Here is a 20,374-nt window from a genome sequence, read left to right as displayed (position 1 = left end):
TAATAAAGGCAATATATGAAAAACCCATAGATAACATTATACCCAAGGGTGAAAAACTAAGAGCTTTTCCCATAAGGTCAGGAACAAGACAAGGATGTCCACTTTCACCACTTCTATTTAACACATTACTGGAAGTCCTAGCCATAGCAATCAGACAAGACAAAGGAATAAAAAGCATCCAAATTGGAAAGGAAGAAGTGAAACTTCCACTACTTGCAAATGACATGATACTACTATATATAGAAAACCCAAAAGACTCCACCAAAAACCTCCTAGAACTGATAAATAAATTCAGTAAAGTCACACGATGCAAAAATCAATGTACAGAAACTGGTTGCATTTCTATATACCAATAATGAGCCAGCAGAAAGTGATATTAAGAAAACAATCCATTTAGGGGTGCCTGGCTGGCTCTGGCAGTAAAGCGTGTGACTCTTAACCTCAGAGTCATGAATTCAAGCCCCACATTGGGCATGGAGCCTAATTAATTAAAAAAAAAATTTTTTTAAGAGAAAACAGTCCCATTTACAATTGTACCAAAACTAATGAGATATCTAGGAATAAAACTAACCAAAGAGGTGAAAGACCTGTACTCTGAAAACTACAAAACACTGATGAAAGAAATGGAAGACAACACAAAGAAATGGAAAGACATTTCAAGCTTATGGATTAGAAGAACAAATGTGGTTAAAATGTCCATACTACCCAAAGCAATCTACATATTTAATGCAATCCCTAGCAAAATACTAACAGCATTTTTCACAGAACTAGAATAATCCTAAAATTTGTGTGGAACCACAAAAGACCCAGCCAGCCAAAGCAATCTTGAAAAGGAAAAGTAAAGCTGGAGACATCACAATTCTGGACTTCAAGTTATATTACAAAGATGGAGTAGTCAAAACAGTATGGTACTGATGCAAAAAGAGACACAAAGATCAGTGGAACAGAATAGAAAATCCAGAAGTAAACCCACAATCATATGGTCAATTAATCTTTGACAAAGCAGGGAAGAATATCCAATAGGAAAAAAGACAGTCTCTTCAACAAGTGGTGTTGGGAAAACTGGACAGCAACATGCCAAAGAAAGAATCTGCACCACTTTCTAATACTATATACAAAAATCAATTCAAAATGGATTGATGGCCTAAATGTGAGATCTGAAACCATAAAAATCCTAGAATACAGGCAGTAGCCTCTTTGACATCATCTGTAGCAACTTTTTCCTAAACAGATCCCCTGAGGCAAGGGAAACAAAAGCAAAAATAAACTATTGGGACTACATCAAAATAAAAAGCTTCTGTACAGTGAAAGAAACAATCAATAAAACTAAAAGGCAACTTACTGAGTGGGAGAAGATATTTACAAATGACATATCCAATAAAGGGCTAGTATCCAAATATATAAAGAACTTATACAACTCAACACCAAAAAACAAATAATCCATGTAAAACATGGGCAGAAGACATGAACAGACAGTTCTCCAAAGAAGACATCCAGATGGCTAATAGACACATGAAAAGATGCTCAGCACCACTTACCATCAGGAAAATGCAAATCAAAACCACGAGATATCGCCTCACATGTCAGAATGGTTAAAATCAACAACAGAAGAAACAACAGGTACAGGTAAGGATGTAAAACAGTATGAACAGTATGAAAGTTCCTCAAAAAGTTAAAAATAGAACTATCCCATAATACAGCCATTGCAGTCCTGGATATTTACCCAAAGAATACAAAAATACTAATTCAAAAAGATATAGCACCTCATGTTCATTGCAGCATTATTTACAAGAGCCAAGATACGGTAGCAGCCCAAGTGTCCATCGATTAATAAATGGATAAAGAAGATGTCATGTATGTATACAACGGAATATTATTCAGCCATAAAAAGAATGAAATTTTGCCATTTACAACAATATGGATGGAGCTAGAGAGTATAACGTTAAGCAAAATAAGTCAGTCAAAGAAAGAAATACCATTTGATTTCCCTCATGTGTGGAATTTAAGAAACAAAACAAAGGAGCATGGGGGTGGAGGAAGAGAGAGAAAGAAACAAACCAAGAAACAGACTCTTAACTATAAAGCACTGATGGTTATCAGTTCCACTGCAACTATGTAACCAATGGGTTAAACAGATTGTGGGGATTAAGGATCGCACTTGCTGTGATGAGGACCAGGTGGTGAATGGAATTGTGGCATCACTATATTGTACACCTGAAACCAATATAACAATGTATGTTAACTAGAATGAAAATAAAAACTTAAAAAAAAAAACTGTTCTAAACAACACAAAACAAAAACGAAAACATGTTCCTCAAAAATATTTAAATAGAAATTACCATATGGCCCAGCAATTTCACTTCTGGATATTTATCCAAAGAAAATTAAACCATCAGCTAGAAAAGATATACATACCCACATGTTCATAGCAGCATTACTAACAATAGCCAAGACATGGGAACAATTTAAGTGTCCATTGTTAGATGAATGTATAAAGAAGTTTGTTTATATACACACATATATAAATACAAATACAAATAGTGGAATATTATTCCACAATAAAAAAGGGAATCCTGTCATTTACAACAACTCAGATGGAGCTTTAATACATTACGATAAGTGAAACAAGTCAGAAAGATAAAGACAAATACTCTATGATCTTACTTATATGTTCTATCTAACAAAACAAACAAATAAATTCATGGATATAGAGAAAAAATTAGTAGTTGCCAGAGGTAGGGGGTGGGGAGCAAAATGACTGAAAGGGTCAAAAGGCACAAACTTCCAGTTATAAGTTAAATTACTCCTGGGGATACAACGTAGGCATTATGACTATAGCTAACAATATTGTATATTTGAAAGTTGCTAAGAGGATAAATGTTAAAAGTTCTCATCACACACAAAAAAAAACCAAATTTGTAACTATGTATGGTGAGGAATGTTAATTGAACTTACTGAAGTAATCATTTTGCAATACATACATATATAAAATCCTTGTTATGTTATACATGAGTTATATCTCAATTGAAAAAACAAAATAGGGGCACCTGTGTGGCTTAGTCAGTTGAGCGTCCAATTCTTGATTTTTGTTCAGGTCATGATCCCAGGATCCTGGGATCAAGCCCCGCGTTGGACTCCATGCTGAGCAAGAAACCTGCTTGAGTCTGTCTCTCTCTCTCTCTCTCTCTCTCTCTCCCTCTCTCTCTCCCACTGCCCCTGTCCCTCACTTGCTTGCTCACTCGCTCTCTCTCAAATATAATTTAAAAATAAAAAATAAATAAAAATCACTAGAGAACACACCAATGATTCCATTAAACTAGAAGTTGAGATTGTCACCTGGCTACCTCATTGCAAGTAAACCAACAGGCAAAGGAGGAGGCTAGAGTGTGCTGGCTAGAGTGACTATTAAGGAGAAATCGTATTTCTGTGGCACAAAAGGGATAAGGAGGAATACGTCTGAAATGCGGGAGATCTTTTGGGGTACCTCTCAGAACTGTGTTCTGTGATAAATTGTGTAACTGATTGCTATACTTTTTGCTAAACTGTAAATTTTACAGCATTTTGTTGCTCAGAAGAAATTCATCGAAAACATAGGGCCAGAAGTGTGATAAGTAAACAAGGATCTATGTTTGAGATTTGTGGTGTTTCTTTTTACGTCTTATACATTTTTGCTATGCAAAACGGTAAAAAGAAGGATGGATACAGAAATGTGGATGCCATCAGCCACACAGACGTTTGAAGGTGTGAGAATACATGAACCAGTAAAAGTGTTCACTGAAACTTAAATCTCACAAATAAGCAGAAAATATCATTTCTGGCAGACTACATACAGTGTTCTTCAAACAGTATTAAGGATAAAATACTTTGCAATTCCAAGAAGTTGAAATTTATGGTATAAGGCAAGGAAGGGGTGCTAGTAGCTATATGACTTTGGTAAATTACTTCTCTGAACCTCAGTTCCCTAACCCGTAAAATGAGGACATCTGTTTTGGAAATGGGAACTCAAAAGTCATTTTTTTTTTTCTTTTCTAATCCAGGGTTTCTCCACCTCAGCATCTCCACTAGCTCTCCAATGTTGTCGTGGGTCCCTGCTGTGTATTTTACGTTTAACAGCCTAGGTGGTCTCTACCCTCTGGCAGATAACAGTGACATCTCTCCCACGGACAGGCTGGAAAAACTCCAGACATCGCCAACTGTCTCCTGGCAGGCGAAACCGCCACAGCTGAGAACCGGTGTCTTAACCCTGTGGTTCATCCAAAAAGGATCTGAAAGGACTGCAGTGGCCTCACTTCACGGAGGTGACTCAGAAAACGGGATGAGGAGCTTCCAGCTGCCAGCCAGTCGCCCAAGTCCTAATTAAATGCACTATTAAGAGAAGGGGCAACAAGGGGCAACGGCAGAGGGCAAGAGGCCGAGCCTCCGGGTTCCGAGAAAGCAAAAGGCCCACACTATCACCACTTACGGTGCTTCGCTGACTCCTAAGCAGAGTTATTTCCCGAGAAGCCGAGAGCTGGAGGCCGCGGGAATGACCGCAGGGAGCGAGCCAGGGTGGGGCCCCCGCGCCGCCGGGAGGCGGAGTCCCCGCGGGGGCGGTCCTCGCCGCGCCCCACGTGCGAAAGCCCGCCGCACGCCCCGCCCCGGCCCGCCCCTCGCCCTCGGAGCACCTCCGCCCGCCTGCGCGAGGCCCTGCGTAAGCGGCCCGGGGTGGGGCGGAGGCGTTGGCGGCGTTGCCACGTCCCGGTGGCTGTTCGCGCAGGGGCGGCCGCGACGGCAACCGTGGCGCGGGAGGTGGAGGAGGAGGTGGGGCTGGCGCTGAAGCCGGATCCGGATCCGGTACTGTGTGCCCGGGTGGGTGAGAGTCCGACGGGCCTGGAGAGGAGCGCCGACCGCGAGGCCTCCACGGGTGAGGGAGGCTGGGGGCCGGGGAGCGAGAGCCGGGCCGCGCCTGGTGTCCAGGGGGCCGTCGTGGGCCTGCCTTCACATTTATCAAACAGGTGTGACCGCTGTCCCCGGGCGAGGAGAGCTAGGCCCGGGTGGGAGGTGTTTGTTCCGGGAGCCGCGCATTTAGCCTCGCCAGGTGGGTGCACATGTGGTGGTGGAGTGCGGTTCGGAGCAAGTTGAGCGCGCCTGGGTCAGAGAGAGGTTAGGGATGAGGGCTAGTGGTCCAGCCATACCGTGGTGGGCACAGGGTCTGGGGTCGAAACTAACTCTTCGCTCATCAGGTTTTAACGTGGGGGATCGAGACTGCTCACAAACCTTGCTGTCATCAATTTTGAAGGGGCACGAATGCCCCGATCCCCCTTTTCCCTGTTCCTTTCCGAGGTGCACCCCGCGGCGGTCGGGAGCCACTTGAGGACCTGATTCTGCCCGGAAGATCACCTCCTGCACTGACTAAACTGGGGCTTCAGCTGCGGAAGGGAAGGACATCCTTTGTGTCTTTTCCCGGGGCTCGTACCCCTAGACACACTGAACACTATGATTTTCCTTATAGGAGGAACTGATGTTTATGTAAACCGAACTCTTAAAATTTCGTGCAAAATTGAAACGGGAGATTATAGAATTAGTTTTGTTAGGTTATGCACTCATGAATAAATCTTAGAATGGGTCTCAAGAAATCATTTAGATCAGCCTTTTGGTAGAATTCGCTGATATTTTTTAGAATTAAAGCTACCTGTCTGGTACGATGATGTGAAGATTGTAGTCTATGGAATATGGTGTTTTAGAGCTCAAGATGGGAAAACAAGATAGGATTCTAAGTCCCACTTCACACATTTGCAGTGTTACCTTGAGGCTCCACGTGCTCCAGTTTCCTAATGGGTAGCCTGGGAATAGTACCAGATTATAGGGATCAAATAAACGATCAGAAAATACTTTTTAAAATTCTCTGCTGAAGTATAATTTCATAGCTTAATAAATATGGCAAGGTCTGTTAAAAATCATCAGCGAATAAAGTGTTCTTTAGATTAAAAAATTAGTCAAATTAGTATCGAAATTGTTACGAAGTGCATGTAGACAAACCCTAAAGTCTCAAAGAGCAAAACTTCCCCCTTCCCCCATTCACCATGTCATGAAGTAATGTAGCGATGACCCAGGAACTCTTGAGATATGTAAAGCAGTTTAGGTTTAGCCTTGGATTATGCTTTTTAAATTTTTGTATCAACTTTAAAAATCCTCATTCCCAGTGTCTACTACTTGTTGCTCTCAATTGCTTGCTTCTAGCAGCATCTCCTCCCTGTTTGTATTTTAGTCTGCTGTACAAGTTGGGAAACTAAATTGTTGAAATTGCCCAAAGAATAGTCAATTGAACGAGAACTTGATGATCCTAGTAAAAACGAATTTGGTGTATCGTTTTTGTGATATCATTTGTGGCAATTTGGGAAACTTTCTTCTTTTGGATTTTCTGAGTTGTGACCGAGTAAGTCTTATACCATTTGTTATTCATTCACTAGGCATTTATTGGGCTGTTAGGCTTATATGGGCCTTGTAAATGCATGCTAACTTCACAGTTAAATTGGAAAGGTTCTGGAGAAATATTTAGGGAGGGTTAAGGTTTAGTTTTTAAAATCCGTCACCCTAGTGTTGATGATGAGATTCAGCTTCAGACATCTGCAATTCTGTTTACTGAAATTTCCTAGTTTTGCAATACTTCAGCGCACCTTAAGATCCTAAAATAATTTTTTGTAAACCAAATCTATTTCATTCCTTTCTAAAAATCTTTTGAAATTTGATAATCAAATCACATACTATTTTAACTTCCCCAGCATATTAATTGGGCACCAGCAGAATTTTACTAAATGGGGATGGAGTGAGATAAAGGAAAGTAACTTTAAGTATGGCTTTATTTTGTAAAATAACTCATCAAGACATTTTGATGTTAATTTCTGATTGCCCAGTAAAATAACTCATCAAGACATTTTGATGTTAATTTCTGATTGCCCAGTTAATGGATTCTTATTTCTATCCAGAATGCTTTGTTCAATGTATTTTGTTGACATGTCGAATACTCTTGTTTTCCAAATATAGTTTACAGGTGTTGCTTTTGACTAAATTTTTAACTTGTACAATGAAGTAGGGAATTCATCTTCACTAGTGCATCTTCATTACTAAAGGTACAGAATCTGGAGTCATGCAGCAATGGCTGCATAGTCTGTGGTAACCTGTGCAAAATGCAAATAGAGGGTTCTTTGTTTAAAAATTGTTAAGAATTTCAATTCTGTGGCAGCAGAGAGTAGAACCAAGTGTGAGGCCCAGGGCAACTGCAATGGGGCCCAGTGCCTATGAAGCCGGCTCTGTTGCCTGGTTTTGAATCCTTACTCTGTTCCTTACTGGCCCTGTTATCTTGAGCAAGTTACTGTGCCTATTTCTTGGTCTGTAAAATGGGGATAATAATGAAAGATCTCTCATTGTATTTTTATGAGTTAACAGGTACAAAGCACTTCATAAATTTTAGCCAATACTATTTTTTTATGATCATTCAGGGAATAGGACCATCTGGTTAAATAAAAGCACAGGAAAATATTAGTATTTACTGTTTAAAATTCATTAGTTAAAGGCTTTGTAATCCTAATTCTCCTGTGTACCTCCTCTCCCCCTTCTCTCTTGGAAATTATTAACTGTATTTTGTGTGTTTTCTAGACTACATTTTATTGTAAACTCAGGCAACTTCATAGGAAATAGTAATCTACTTTAAATTGTTCTAATGTTCATCAAAATTCCCTTTTGAGCTTTCTTTAAAGTTCATGATTACAACTGTATGTTAAATAAAATGAACATCAAACTGTTTAAATAGTGTGTTGCCCTGAGGAACTAAATTTTTAACACTTTTGGGCTTCTGTATTTAATGTGTACATTTTACTCTATTGATAAATATTTAGCCTGTTTATCTGCCTACCTGAAAAAATGTTGTTACCCATGTTTGCGATGAGAGAATACCCAAAAGCCTCAGGGATCCAATTACCAGGGACAAACACTAAAATGCATGCATTAAAGTTAACCGATACAAAATCTGTTTCAAGTGGACTGTAAGCTTGTTAAATTTGATATGAATGTGTGGTTTTTTAAAATGTTTGTTTATTTCTGAGAGAGACAGAGCATGAGTGGGGGAGGGGCAGAGAGAGAGAGGGAGAAAGAGAGGGAGGGAGGGAGGCTGGCTCAGAATCTGAAGCAGGCTCCAGGCTCTGAATCTGAGCTGTCAGCACAGAGCCCCACGTGGGGCTTGAACCCACAACCGTGAGATCATTACTTGAGCTGAAGTCCGACGCTCCAGGCGCCCCTAGATTGTGTGTGCGTGTGTGTGTGTTTAATGTTTATTATTTTGAGAGAGAGAGAACGTGGGGGAAGAGCAGAGAGCGAGAGGAGGGGAGAGAATCCCTCTGTGCTGACAGCACAGAGCCTGATGTGAGGCTTATCCCACAAACTATGAGATCATGGCCTGAGCTGAGGTCAAGAGTCAGACACTTAACTGAGCCACCCAGGTGCCCCAATATGAATGACTGTTTTAATATTTTAATCATCACAATTTATTTCCTTTTCTTACTAGTCTTAGAACCAGATATAGTTGTTTTGTTTTTTACAGCTTAACATATTTAAGTCCTTTTTGAGGGGGAAAAAACTCCTTGGTGTTCTACATAATAAACTATGATTTTTTTTTTCTATCCAAGAATGTTTCAGTTTAATATAAACATATAACCTGTCATCTTTTTTGTAGCCCCTGTCTGTACCCAGCACGGTGCCTGACTCATGAATTAATTTAAAGATGAAAAAAATTAAAGATTTATAAACATGAATTCTAATTAGCTGCTAACTGAAGTATATCTTGTTGAGCAATTACAGTATGCCAGGCACTGTTAAGTGCTGTATATAGTAATTCACGTCCTTCTAATAATTTCATCTCCATTTTACAAATGAGTAAACGGATTGTTAGAGTTGAATACATTAGCTATAATCACATTTGACATTTGGACACCAGCTTGACTCCAAAGCTCATGCTCTTTTCCATCTTAAGTTTAAATCCTGACTCCACTAACTTTGTGATCTTGAGCAGGTTACTTCGTTTCCTAGTCTGTTTAAATGGAGATAATAATCATCCCTATCCTGTAGGATTGTTGAAGTAAATGAATTAGTAATGTGTGAGGTTCTTTGAATAATGTCTGACCTATTGTAAATGCTGAACAAATGTTAACTTCTGTTATTATACCACACTACCTTCCCAAAGCCTCTACTGTAAGTGCAGCATTGCCTGTATGGTTGTCAGTTACACATGCAGAGGTTTAATCCACCTTTAAGGAAAAGTTCAGACTAATTTCCCTTAAGCATATCATGATTTAGGAAATAGGGAACATAATTGGAGTGAGGTTATTGGGAAAATTGTCATCAAATAGACTTTAATTTTTCCTGTTTGTTTCCTTTTGTTATGTTAATATCATGGATATATATCTTTAAAATCTTTGTTTCAAAGGAAAGCTAGAAGCAAGTATCAAATAGAATAGTTTTTTTAACTGGGTAAAGGAATAGAAATGAAAGTTAGGGGTTGCTTTACAGTCTACTAATAATTGTTACGAAGATTCTGTTCTTGCAACTCTGGGTTCCACAGACGTGCCACTGCCTCCATTTTTACGTTTTATATAATTTTTTCATTCTGTCCTTGTATCTGTTGTTTACGCTGTTTTATTAGACCACACCTAGTAAGAATCTACCAGTTTCTGAATGTTCAAACAAGAGGATAATACTATAACTGATTATTTTTTAATAGTATGAAAAACACTGGCTCTTCTCACGCTTCCTAATTGCAGCTGAGAAAATTACGTTATAGGTTCTTAGAAAATCTGGTCTGAAAACAAAATCCAACAGATACCCTTAATATGAATCTTTACTAGCTGAGACCAAATACTACAGTGAATGTGGAGTAAATAATTTAAGCCAGTTTATCAATTATCTTCTGTTTATGATTCATATAAAAAACCAAGTAGTATGGCCAATAAGTCTTTCTTAGTGGTAAGACCAACCATCTCTTAGCCCAATAATAAAAAAAAGTAAAAGCCCATGAAAAGTCAGCTAATCACAGTGCTATGCTAGCACCAGCCGATAGGAAAAATATTTTAGAAGACTTGCTAGAAAACATGGTTTTAAAGTTTAAAACTTACAAATTTAGTCATTTGTTTACTATCTGATGTTAACCATAAGTCTTCTGTTCATCTGTGATTGTGGCATTTATGCTAGATTCGGGATAGAACATATACTGCATATATGTTAAAAGAATTTTCTAATTGCATTAACTTTTATTAAGAAATAGACTTTCTTACCAGCCATAATTCCCTATTAAATAAATGCCTTACCATTTAAAATTTTATTTTAGACCTTACTACAAAGATGAAACCTGATGAAACTCCTATGTTTGACCCAAGTCTACTCAAAGAAGTGGACTGGAGCCAGAATACAGCAACATTTTCTCCAGCCATTTCCCCAACACATCCTGGAGAAGGTTTGGTTTTGAGGCCCCTTTGTACTGCTGACTTAAATAGAGGTAGGGACTTGGTTTACAAATCTTGGTTAGAATTATACAGTTGGCCCCTGAACAACATGGGGGGTTAGAGGCACTGACCCCTGTGCATTTGAAAATCTGTGTCTAAATTTTGGTTCACCAAACGTTTAACTTACTAATAGCCTACTGTTGACCAGAAGCCTTGCCAATAACAGAGATAGTTGATTAATACATATTTCATGTTATGTGTTACATACTATATTCTCACAATAAAGTAAGATAGAGAAAAATGTTATTAATAAAAATGTATTTATGGTACTGTAATGTACTTATTGAAAAAAATCTATGTACAAGTGGACCCGCACAGTTCAAACCTGTGTTGTTCAAGAGTCAACTGTAATTAGCATTCTGTTTTCTCCACAAAATATGATGATGCTGAGAATATTAAAAAATAATATTTGATTTTTGGATTTTTTTGGTACTTAATTTCTAAAGTGACTGAGACACTCAATTCCAATATGTATATATAATGGCTAAGACCAGGTATCACTGTGAAATATTTCAAATGTCTTAAGTACAACACTACTCCTTCCTAATTAATCCTTTAAAAAGACTTTTCATAAAGGTAAAATTATCATCTATAATGACAATAAGGAAGAGTCTTCTCTAAGAAGCTGGATGGGAAATGAGAGTGGAGATAATTTACTTGGAAAGGTTGCAGAGGTTTTGTTTACATATATTTCTTTTTTTTAAATATAAATTCTCCAAAATGAGTTCCTTAAATTTTGGTAATAAGAAGTCAACTTTTTAGTTTTCTTTTTAGTAGGAAATCTGAAGAAACTAATTTTGGTCAGACTAATTATTGAGTGTGTAGAAGTTAAGATTCTCAAAGTTCTCAAATGTTCACATTGATTTAACATTAATGAAATTAATTAGTATTCCTTAAAACTTAGTCTCAACAATATTTATATTTTAATTCAAAAATAATATCATATTTGACCATGACGATCTTGCACGTTTAAGTAAATAAAGCCAAAGCATGTATTTGGGAAAATTTGGCATGCCTTGCAGCAAATTTAATGCAAATTACATCGAAAAATATACCTGCTTGTTTTATAAATATTGAATTATTAAGGTCTGCATGATTCTAAAATCTTAAAAAATCCTTTTCCAGGCAAAATCCTTGGTAAAACCTATTATTCTTTGTTTCATGTAGTGATTATAGAAAGAGTAATGGGTTTCAGTTTAATATTTTTAAATAATAAAATGATTAATTTCAAAATGATTACAGAAAGTTCTGAAAACACAAGTGCCCATAATCCCACCACCTTCACACATTGCTTTTGATAGATTTTTCATTTGGTCTTCTCATGACTTGAAATCTGTTTTTCAAAACTAGGTTTTTTTAAAGTACTAGGTCAGCTGACTGAAACCGGAGTTGTCAACCCTGAACAATTTATGAGTAAGTACTACAGCATCTTTTTCCTGAATGAAAATAAAGGGAAACAAGATTTTTCATTTAGAGCTATGTTCAGTGTCTACGTGTGTTTGTGTTCAAATAGCTGGAAATTATTCATAGGATAATTAGCTATTTTCTTATTTTTTAAAGTTTATTTATTTTGAGAGAGAGAGAGAGGCGGGGGGAGGGGACAAAGAGAGAATCCCAAGCAGGCTCTGTGCTATCATGCTATCACCTGGGGCTTGAACTCATGTACTGTGAGATCATGACCTGAGCCGAAATCAAGAGTCAGATGCTTAACCAACTGAGCCACTCAGATGCCCATTTTCTTATTTAAATGTTTAATGTGATTACCTGTTCTAGAATCCAAATGTAGCAATTCTCGTGTTTTACAAAATACCTGACTTTTAGACAATTATCGTAGCATTAAATCTAGGTGACATCTTTAGAGATTGTTTTATATTGTATTTTTTTGTTTGTTTGTTTGTTTATTTTTGAGAGAGAGACCAAGCATGAGCAGGAGAGAGGCAGAGAAAGAGGGAGACATAGAATCCTAAGCAGGCTTTAGGCTCTGAGCTGTCAGCACAGAATGCGACATGGAGCCCAAACTCACAGACCAGAAGATCATGACCTGAACCAAAGTTGGCTGCCTAACTGACTAAGCCACCCAGGCGCCCCTTATAGTATTTTTCATGTGGTTAGGTTAATCATGGAAATCTCATCACCAAATAAAAAAGAGTGATTGAGACATTACGTTCTCAATTTATTTAGTTTGTTTATATTGAATTTTAAGGTCAACCAGTGTCATAAGCATTTATAATACATATGAGAGATGGGGTGCCTGGGTGACTCAGTCAGTTGAGCGTCTGACTTCTGCTCAGGTCATGATCTCTTTCTAGCCCTGCGTCAGGCTCTGTGCTGATGGCTCAGAGCCTGGAGCCTGCTTCGGATTCTGTGTCTCCCTCTCTCTTTGCCCCTCCCCTGCTCACAGCCTGTCTCTCTCTTAAAATAAATACACATTAAAAAAAAATTTATAATGCATATGAAAGAATGGAAATCCAGAGAGGTCAAATGACATAAGATCACAGATAGTTACTGATAAAGAAAGGATTAGAACTTTCCTGATCCCATCCAGTGCTCTAACACTGTCGTTTCCTGTTTTCTACAATTTCTTCATTTCTGTCACCAGGTAATTTTTTTTTGTACTGTAGCTGATCCTCCCAAGATGAAGATCACTCTTTTCTGATTCTCACTGTTTTCCTTGAATTTATTTCTTCTTCCCACTCCAGAACCCTATCTAGAACGAGACTGGAAATAAATAGTATGTGAGAATATTAGGATCAGTTTTTATTTCTGAATTCCTCTTTGCCTGTATGTCTGATTAGATGAGAAACCCAAGATAAGTGCTAAAAATCAATTTGAGAGAAAAGTATTCCATCTTTGCTCCTATTTGCCATGTGACTTTGGGATGATTAGGTATGGAAACATTTTTTAGCTACTTCACAAGGTGCTTTCAAAGCAAACAAAGATTCTTTTTTTTAAATTTTTTAAATATTTATTTATTTTTGAGAGAGACACACACACACACAGAGTGAGTGGGGAAGGGGCAGAGAGAGAGAGAGAGAGAGAGAGAGAGAGAGAGAAAGAGAATGTCAGGCAGGCTCCACACTGTAAGCATGGAGACGGATGTGGGACTCTACCTTGAGAAACCAGGAGATGGGACCTGAGCCAAAACCAAGAGTTGTATGCTTAACCAACTGAGCCACCCAGGTGTGCCAGATTCTGTTTCTAAAGCAAGTCAGAGTCCTGAAACACCAGATCACTGTCAAAATATTTTGAAGCCAGAAGACTAAAAATTACAGAATGGAGCCATGTAAACATTTTAATTAAAATTTGAGCATGTAAATTGAGCACCTGTGTGGCTCAGTTGGTGGAGTGTCCGGCTTTGGCTTAGGTCATGATATCACAGTTTAGGGTTCAAACCCCATGTTGGGCTTTGGGATTCCCTGTCTTCCTCTCTGTACCTCCTCTGCTCATGCTCTCTCTCTCAAAAATAAATAAAACGTTAAAAATTTTTAAAAACAAGAGGTTTGCAGTTTTTTTTTTTAATATTGAGTGTAAAGGTTAAAGAAACTTATTTAAAGTAATAAACATATTAGAGTTTTTATTCATTAGTCACAGAAGTGGAAGCCTCTGTAATTTACTTGCATTGTGTTACTCACCTAAAATAGCTGTTAATAGTTGTACTTTGCTAGCAGATTTTTTTTAATGTATGGACTGTATTCTAATTGATAATAATTGCTGATGTTTCAACCACTTGGTCATTTTTAATATTTTCTTTGAAAACTTTTTTTTAAGTTTATTTGAGAGAGAGAGAGAGAGAGCAAGCATGGGAGGATCAGAGAGAGGGAGAGAGACAATCCCAAGCAGGCTCTGCACTGCCAGCACAGAGCCCAACGCAGGGCACGAACCCTGAGATCATGACCTGAGCCGAAATCAAGTCAGATGCTTAACTGACTGAGCCACCCAGGCACCCCATAATAATTAATATTTTCTTTAGAAAACAAAGTAAATTGCCATGGTGAAATCACTTTAAATATTCAATAATGAGTCAGCTAATCCTAATAATTTTATGGCACCTAATAAAGTTTAAAGTCTACCACATAACACTTGTCCGATTTCCACAGAATCTTTTGAGCACATGAAGAAATCTGGGGACTATTATGTTACAGTTGTGGAAGATGTGACTTTAGGACAAATTGTGGCTACAGCAACTCTGATAATAGAACATAAATTCATCCATTCCTGTGCTAAGGTATGTGTTCACATTAATGCTTATGAATAAAATGAACAAATGTTTTCTAGCAAAATCAACTTTGAGTTTCCATTAGACAAATCTATTTTCTCACTGCTTTTCAATGTAAAATGAGAGCTGTATTGCCCTGGAAAAAGTTTTGCTTCTTAGACATCACTTAGTAACATTTTCGTCTTGTGTTCTCAGAGTTAGGAGGAAGATGTATTAACTATCTGAATTGTTTGCTAAACATTGTTTTGTAAGGTGTCAGATTTGGTATAGTCATAGGGAAACCAAGTCAGCATCATGAAATTTGGCAGTGATGTTTAGAATCCCTAATGCTATTTAAAAAAACAAACAAACAAAATAATACTTTGTATATACAGTAACACAAATTCCCACATCCATTTCCAAGCACTAAAAGATTCAGAATATTATATAGTTGACCCTTGAACAAGATTGGAGTTAGGGATGCTGACACTCTGCAGTCAAAAATCTGCGTGTAACTTTTGACTCCCAAAACTAATGTTGACTGGTTACCTACAACATAAGCAGTTGATTATGTTATGCATATTATATATAGTATTTTTATTTATAAAGCAAGCTAGAGAAAAAAATGTTACTTTTTTTTTTTTTTAAGTTTATTTGAAGGCGAGAGAGAATGAATGTGAGCAGAGGAGGGGCAGAGAGAGAGGGAGGGAGAAAATTCCAAGCAGGTTCCTCACTGTCAGCCCAGAGCCTGACACAGAGTTTGATTATGACCTGAGCTGAGATCGAGTCTGATGATTACTGACTGAGCCACCCAGGCACCCCAGAGAAAATAAAATGTTATTAAATCATAATGACAATACATTTACAGTATTGCATTTATTAGAAAAAATCTGCATAAGTGCACCTGTACAGTTCAAACAAACCACATTATTCAACTGTATTCTGCTCTGTGACATTTCTAACTCCTGATCACTCCTCATGACTCATGAGAACCTAGCTAATCCAGTGAAAATTAGAAACACTTCAAATGTATTCTGAGGTACAAATTTTGGTGGGCTTTCTTTACTAGAAATTAGTAAATTATATTTGGATGTTTGAAAGAAATTGCTATTAAGCAAGGAGTAAGATGATGGAACATGACAAGATTACATTTTGGTTCTGTGGATTCTGAAATCTGCTTTAAAACAATGGAGTGGTAAGATTTTCGATATAGACAAAACAAGATTAGGCTACAAATTGGTTCATTATATTATTTCCTCTATAATAAGTAAAAAAGGGTTGCATTTTGGTTTCTGTGAACTTCCAAGTTTACAAAATATTGTTATCATTGAATTCTGTCACTTGTTGATGTAGCTAAAAACAAAACTACATGCTTAGTCCCTTAAATGCTGTAAATATTTTCAGAGAGGAAGAGTAGAAGATGTTGTTGTTAGTGATGAATGCCGAGGAAAGCAGCTTGGCAAACTGTAAGTAGGCAGAAACAAGGTAACCCTCATTAAATTAGATACTTTTTCTGTTTTAGTTAGTAGTATCTTACCCAGATATTTGTTAAAAAAATGTTTTCCTGTTTGAAGTTCTTTTTAGGTGTCCTTAATTAAGCTCACCCTGTAGTTTAAATTAAATTTAATGGAAGAAACAAAGTATTTTTATGTTTTATCATGAAGTTAGGAAATTGGGAGTATACTGTCTTATAGACTAACATTTTTATTGACTTTTAATATTTTCATACTAATAGGAAACAAACTTTTGGCCGAGTCAAGTGATTCACCTATTTCCCAGTCTTATTTAAAAACAAAGGAAATGTCCTCAGCCTCTTAAGTTTTAGAAACATATACTAAAATAGCCTTTCCTGTATAATTCTCTATGCATTTATCTAAATTTTTTGTTTATTTATTTAGAGAGACAAGAGACAGCGTGAGTGGGGGGGAGGGGCAGAGAAGAGAGAATCCCAAGCAGGCTCCACACTTCAGCGCAGAGCCTGATGTGGGGCTTGAACTCAGAGTGAGATCATGATGTGAGCTGAAATCAAGAGTCAGGCGCTTAACCGACTGAGAGCCACCCAGGCGTCCCTATCCAAATCTTTTAACTTGCTTAATACCATCTCTTCTGAATTTTAAGGAAGTTGCTCAATAAGTTAGGACCTGCTATGTGCCAGATATTATTTGAGATATTTGGGATACATCAGTGAACAAAACAGACCAATTTCTAATATTCTAGTCCACTTAAATGTCATACCTTTTATAGTTTCCTAACTTCAGTCAAGATGTTCTGTCTTCAAAATGATACAACTTTTCAGTCTGTGCGAACATGAGAAAACCCTTTGGGTAAATTTTTGTAGATCTAGTTTTTTCTCCCTAAGGCCATTAGAATCACATTCTTATACTGGGGTTTGGATTCTTTAAGGATTTGAAAAATGTATACTTTTTTTGTTTTGTTTCTATTTCATATTATTTAGAGCAATCCAGAAGTAATCTGATATATACTTTCACAAATATTAGCTTTAAAAATGATACAGAACAAAGCTTTTACTCATTTTATGTGGAAATGTTGACTGTTCCTAAGTAGTTTGAATAGATTTAGGAAAAAGATTCAAAATTTTGGCCATATTTTTTTAAAAAGTTGAGTCTTTAGTGTTAACATGAATCCTTTTTTTAATTTTAATGTTTGTTTATTTTTGAGAGAGAGAGCAAGCAGGGGAGGGGCAGAAAAAGAGAGAGAGACACACAGAATCCGAAGCAGGTTCCAGGTGCAAGAGCTGTCAGCACAGAGCCCAATGCCGGTCTTGAACTCACGAGCCACGAGATCATGACCTGAGCTGAAGTTGGAGGCCTAACTGACTGAGCCACCCAGGTGCCCCAGTGTTAACATTAATTTTAGGTTGAATTTAGTATTGTTCTATTAATGTGCTAGAGACAACTTAGATAAGTTATATTTGAAACAGTAAAATGCTTTGGGTGATTTAAAGCTTGTCCAGTTACAATTTGAATATTTAAATGAATATAGTGAGAAAGGTCATGACCTAAACCCATTTCTAATATAAATTTGAAATTTTATTTATATAATATTTATTCATTTATATTAAGTTACTCAAATGCATTTTCATTAACAAATGCTCTATGCTTTCCCCCTGCTTTTTGAATTGCAGGTTGTTATCAACCCTTACTTTGCTAAGCAAGAAACTGAACTGTTATAAGATTACCCTTGAATGTCTACCACAAAATGTTGGTTTCTATAAAAAGTTTGGATATACAGTATCTGAAGAAAACTACATGTGTCGGAGGTTTCTAAAGTAAAAATCTTTTAAGAAAGACATTTATCAAAGGAGCTAATGCAACAAGGCAATACTCTTCTTAGAGTTAAAATATTTTGTTGCTGCAACCCAGTGACCTCCATAAATACTGGATTGAAAATAACATGGTAATTCAACAGGTATAATGACACTTAGAAGATTACTTTGGCCTGTGGGACATGCTGTGAGTTTAGATTACAAATGAGTCTTATAAAGGGGATGATTTTTAACCAAAGGAATATATTTTTAACTTGAATCTTTTCTTGCATTGTATTTTTCTAAAGTTTGGCTTCATTTCTTTGTAGTTAAGAGTATAGGTAGTATAGAGTTATGTGTCTGCAATCTGTACTGCTCATTAAAAAAAATATATATATATACCATAAATAAGGCTATATCACATTCACAAAATTAATATTTTTGTTTCAATCAAAGAAACACCAAAAATCACTTAGGAGTGTTATCATTTTTCCATATATTACGTGAAATTGGGTAAGATAACTAAATGTAGTGCAGACCAACATTTGTTGGTCCTAATACTGAACTGGCAAACAACCTGGTTAGCCTTTTCAGTAAGTAGAAATGAAAATTATAAAATGTGACAGGATTCAAAATAAAACAATTTAAGTGTACATCTGAAAGTTTATATAATTCTTATGCAGTTAAGGTACCACCTGTCTTATATGTGAAATATAATTATTCATTTGTTTAAAATACCTAAGAGCAAATATGAGGTACTTTTTAACAGTGAATGAGCGAATCTTGGCATATTGTGTATTTCTAACCTGATTTCTCATCTTTTCATTGATGTCTTCTAAGTAACATTTTTATGAAAGATTACAAAATTGAGTGGAATATTTTAAGTAAGTATCATACTGCATTTGTTAAATCCTTGAAATGTTGATGGAAGCTTTTCTATTTACTGTGATTGTCATGGTACTATTATTCTGGTCACTATCTTGTTTTGATTTTATTTATTTTAATTATTTTTTTTAAGTTGGAAAATTGGATATTTTATTAATGGTTCTAATCTTTTGCATTCCATGTTACATTAAACCTGTTCATATGATGAAAAGTCTTTCATTAGAATCCTAATGTCTGTGTTTTTCTTGCATCTTTTGTTGAACTATTAGGTTATGTCCTGGTTCAGAAGATTTCAGTTTTGTGTACTCTTTGTAAAATTAATTGGGAAAGTAAAGACCCACCACTTGTCATCCTTCTCACTCACACGAACCTCAACTGGATTTAGGATTTCTGTCCTTGTAGTAAGCTCAAGTTGGCTTTCTAAAGCCATAGAAACCCTTCACCAATAGAGGGTGCACTACTTACCTGCTAATGACCCATGCTTATGAATTGATGTTTCTAGTAAAAGCAACAAACCTGCTTTTGCCTTTTCAGCTAGTTTTGCCTTTTCAGGAGTCCTACAACCTTGGCACGATGGTAGCTTTATTAAGTACATTATGGTACTTAAAACCCATGTTAAAAAAATAAACCTAAAAGAAGGCAAAATTATATGCTTTACCATTCTTGTAAATAATTTGAAATAAAATTGTCTACAAGGTTGGTATTTCAGTAAATCCCTTTAAATAGTGTTCTTAAGGTCTTTTAAACCCTCCCTATAAGAGTTATAAAGTATATAAAAATTGTCATTGATGAAAGTGGTGATCTGTATTTAGCTTTATTTTTATTTAAAGTTTTAACCTCAGTGTGCAAGCGGGGATGAGGGGCAGAGGAAGAGAATCTTAAACAGCCTCCACACTCAGCCAGTGTGGAGCCCTACATGGGGTTCAAACCCATGACCCTGGGATCATGACCTGAGCCAAAAGAGTTAGCTGACTCTTTATTGACTGAGCCACCTCAGGCACCCCTGTATTTTTAGCTTTATTTTAAAAGCTGGTCAATTTGTAGCAATGTGGATGCAACTGGAGAGTGTTATGCTAAGTGAAATAAGTCAGGCAGAGAAAGACAGATACCATACGTTTTCACTCATATGTGGATCCTGAGAAACTTAACAGAAGACCAGGGGGGATGGGGGGGGGGGGAGTTACAGAGAGGGAAGGAGGCAAACCATAAGAGACTCTTAAATATTGAGAACAAACTGAAGTGGGGGGGGGGTAAGGAAAATGGGTGATGGGCACTGAAGAGGGCACCTGTTGGGATAAGCACTGGGTGTTGTTGTATGGAAACAAATTTGACAATAAGTTATATAAGAAGAAAATTTAAAAAAAAAAAGAAAGAAAGAAAATAAATAAATAAAAGCTGGCCATTGGGGTGCCTCAGTGGCTCAGTTGGTTAAGCCTATGACTTTGGCTCAGGTCATGATCTCACGGTTCATGGGTTCAAGCCCCAGGTTGGGCTCTGTGC

General features: G+C 37.0%; 1 protein-coding gene and 1 long non-coding RNA gene across 6 annotated transcripts in view; one reads left to right on the top strand and one right to left on the bottom strand.

Annotated features, from left to right (window-relative positions):
• The window catches only part of LOC132669867 (uncharacterized), a 171,358-nt gene extending 166,765 nt beyond the window's left edge, over positions 1 to 4,593 (bottom strand). For both annotated transcript variants that reach the window (XR_013556114.2, XR_013556115.2), the window contains exon 1: positions 4,463 to 4,593. This is a non-coding gene — a long non-coding RNA (uncharacterized LOC132669867). The remainder of the gene's footprint in view (positions 1 to 4,462) is intronic.
• A 70-nt stretch (positions 4,594 to 4,663) lies between these two features.
• Positions 4,664 to 19,093, top strand: GNPNAT1 (glucosamine-phosphate N-acetyltransferase 1). 4 transcript variants are annotated; one of them, XM_060619866.3, is made up of 7 exons: positions 4,664 to 5,077; positions 10,355 to 10,522; positions 11,880 to 11,942; positions 14,627 to 14,754; positions 16,129 to 16,190; positions 17,406 to 17,574; positions 17,870 to 17,971. In XM_060619866.3, the coding sequence occupies exons 2-6, from the start codon at positions 10,369 to 10,371 to the stop codon at positions 17,536 to 17,538; spliced, it is 540 nt and encodes a 179-aa protein (XP_060475849.1). In that variant the 5' UTR covers positions 4,664 to 5,077; positions 10,355 to 10,368; the 3' UTR covers positions 17,539 to 17,574; positions 17,870 to 17,971. The 4 variants fall into 4 exon arrangements, with proteins under 4 accessions (XP_060475849.1, XP_060475845.1, XP_060475848.1 ...); XM_060619862.3 differs by lacking the exon at positions 17,406 to 17,574 and having other exon boundaries at positions 4,675 to 5,077; positions 17,870 to 19,093; XM_060619865.3 differs by lacking the exon at positions 17,406 to 17,574 and having other exon boundaries at positions 4,744 to 4,848; positions 17,870 to 19,093.
• Positions 19,094 to 20,374: the final 1,281 nt, after the last annotated feature.

The sequence above is a fragment of the Panthera onca genome, chromosome B3 (genome assembly GCF_046562875.1).
Source record: "Panthera onca isolate mPanOnc1 chromosome B3, mPanOnc1 haplotype 2, whole genome shotgun sequence".
Classification (NCBI taxonomy): domain Eukaryota; kingdom Metazoa; phylum Chordata; class Mammalia; order Carnivora; family Felidae; genus Panthera; species Panthera onca.
This window is presented reverse-complemented; position numbering and strand designations above follow the sequence as displayed.

Coding starts and splice junctions, on each gene's coding strand:
- GNPNAT1 (XM_060619862.3), top strand. CDS start 10,369: ATGAAACCTGATGAAACTCCTATGTTTGACCCAAGTCTACTCAAAGAA. Junction 10,523..11,879: donor TACTGCTGACTTAAATAGAG/GTAGGGACTTGG, acceptor TTTCAAAACTAG/GTTTTTTTAAAGTACTAGGT. Junction 16,191..17,869: donor GGAAAGCAGCTTGGCAAACT/GTAAGTAGGCAG, acceptor TTTGAATTGCAG/GTTGTTATCAACCCTTACTT.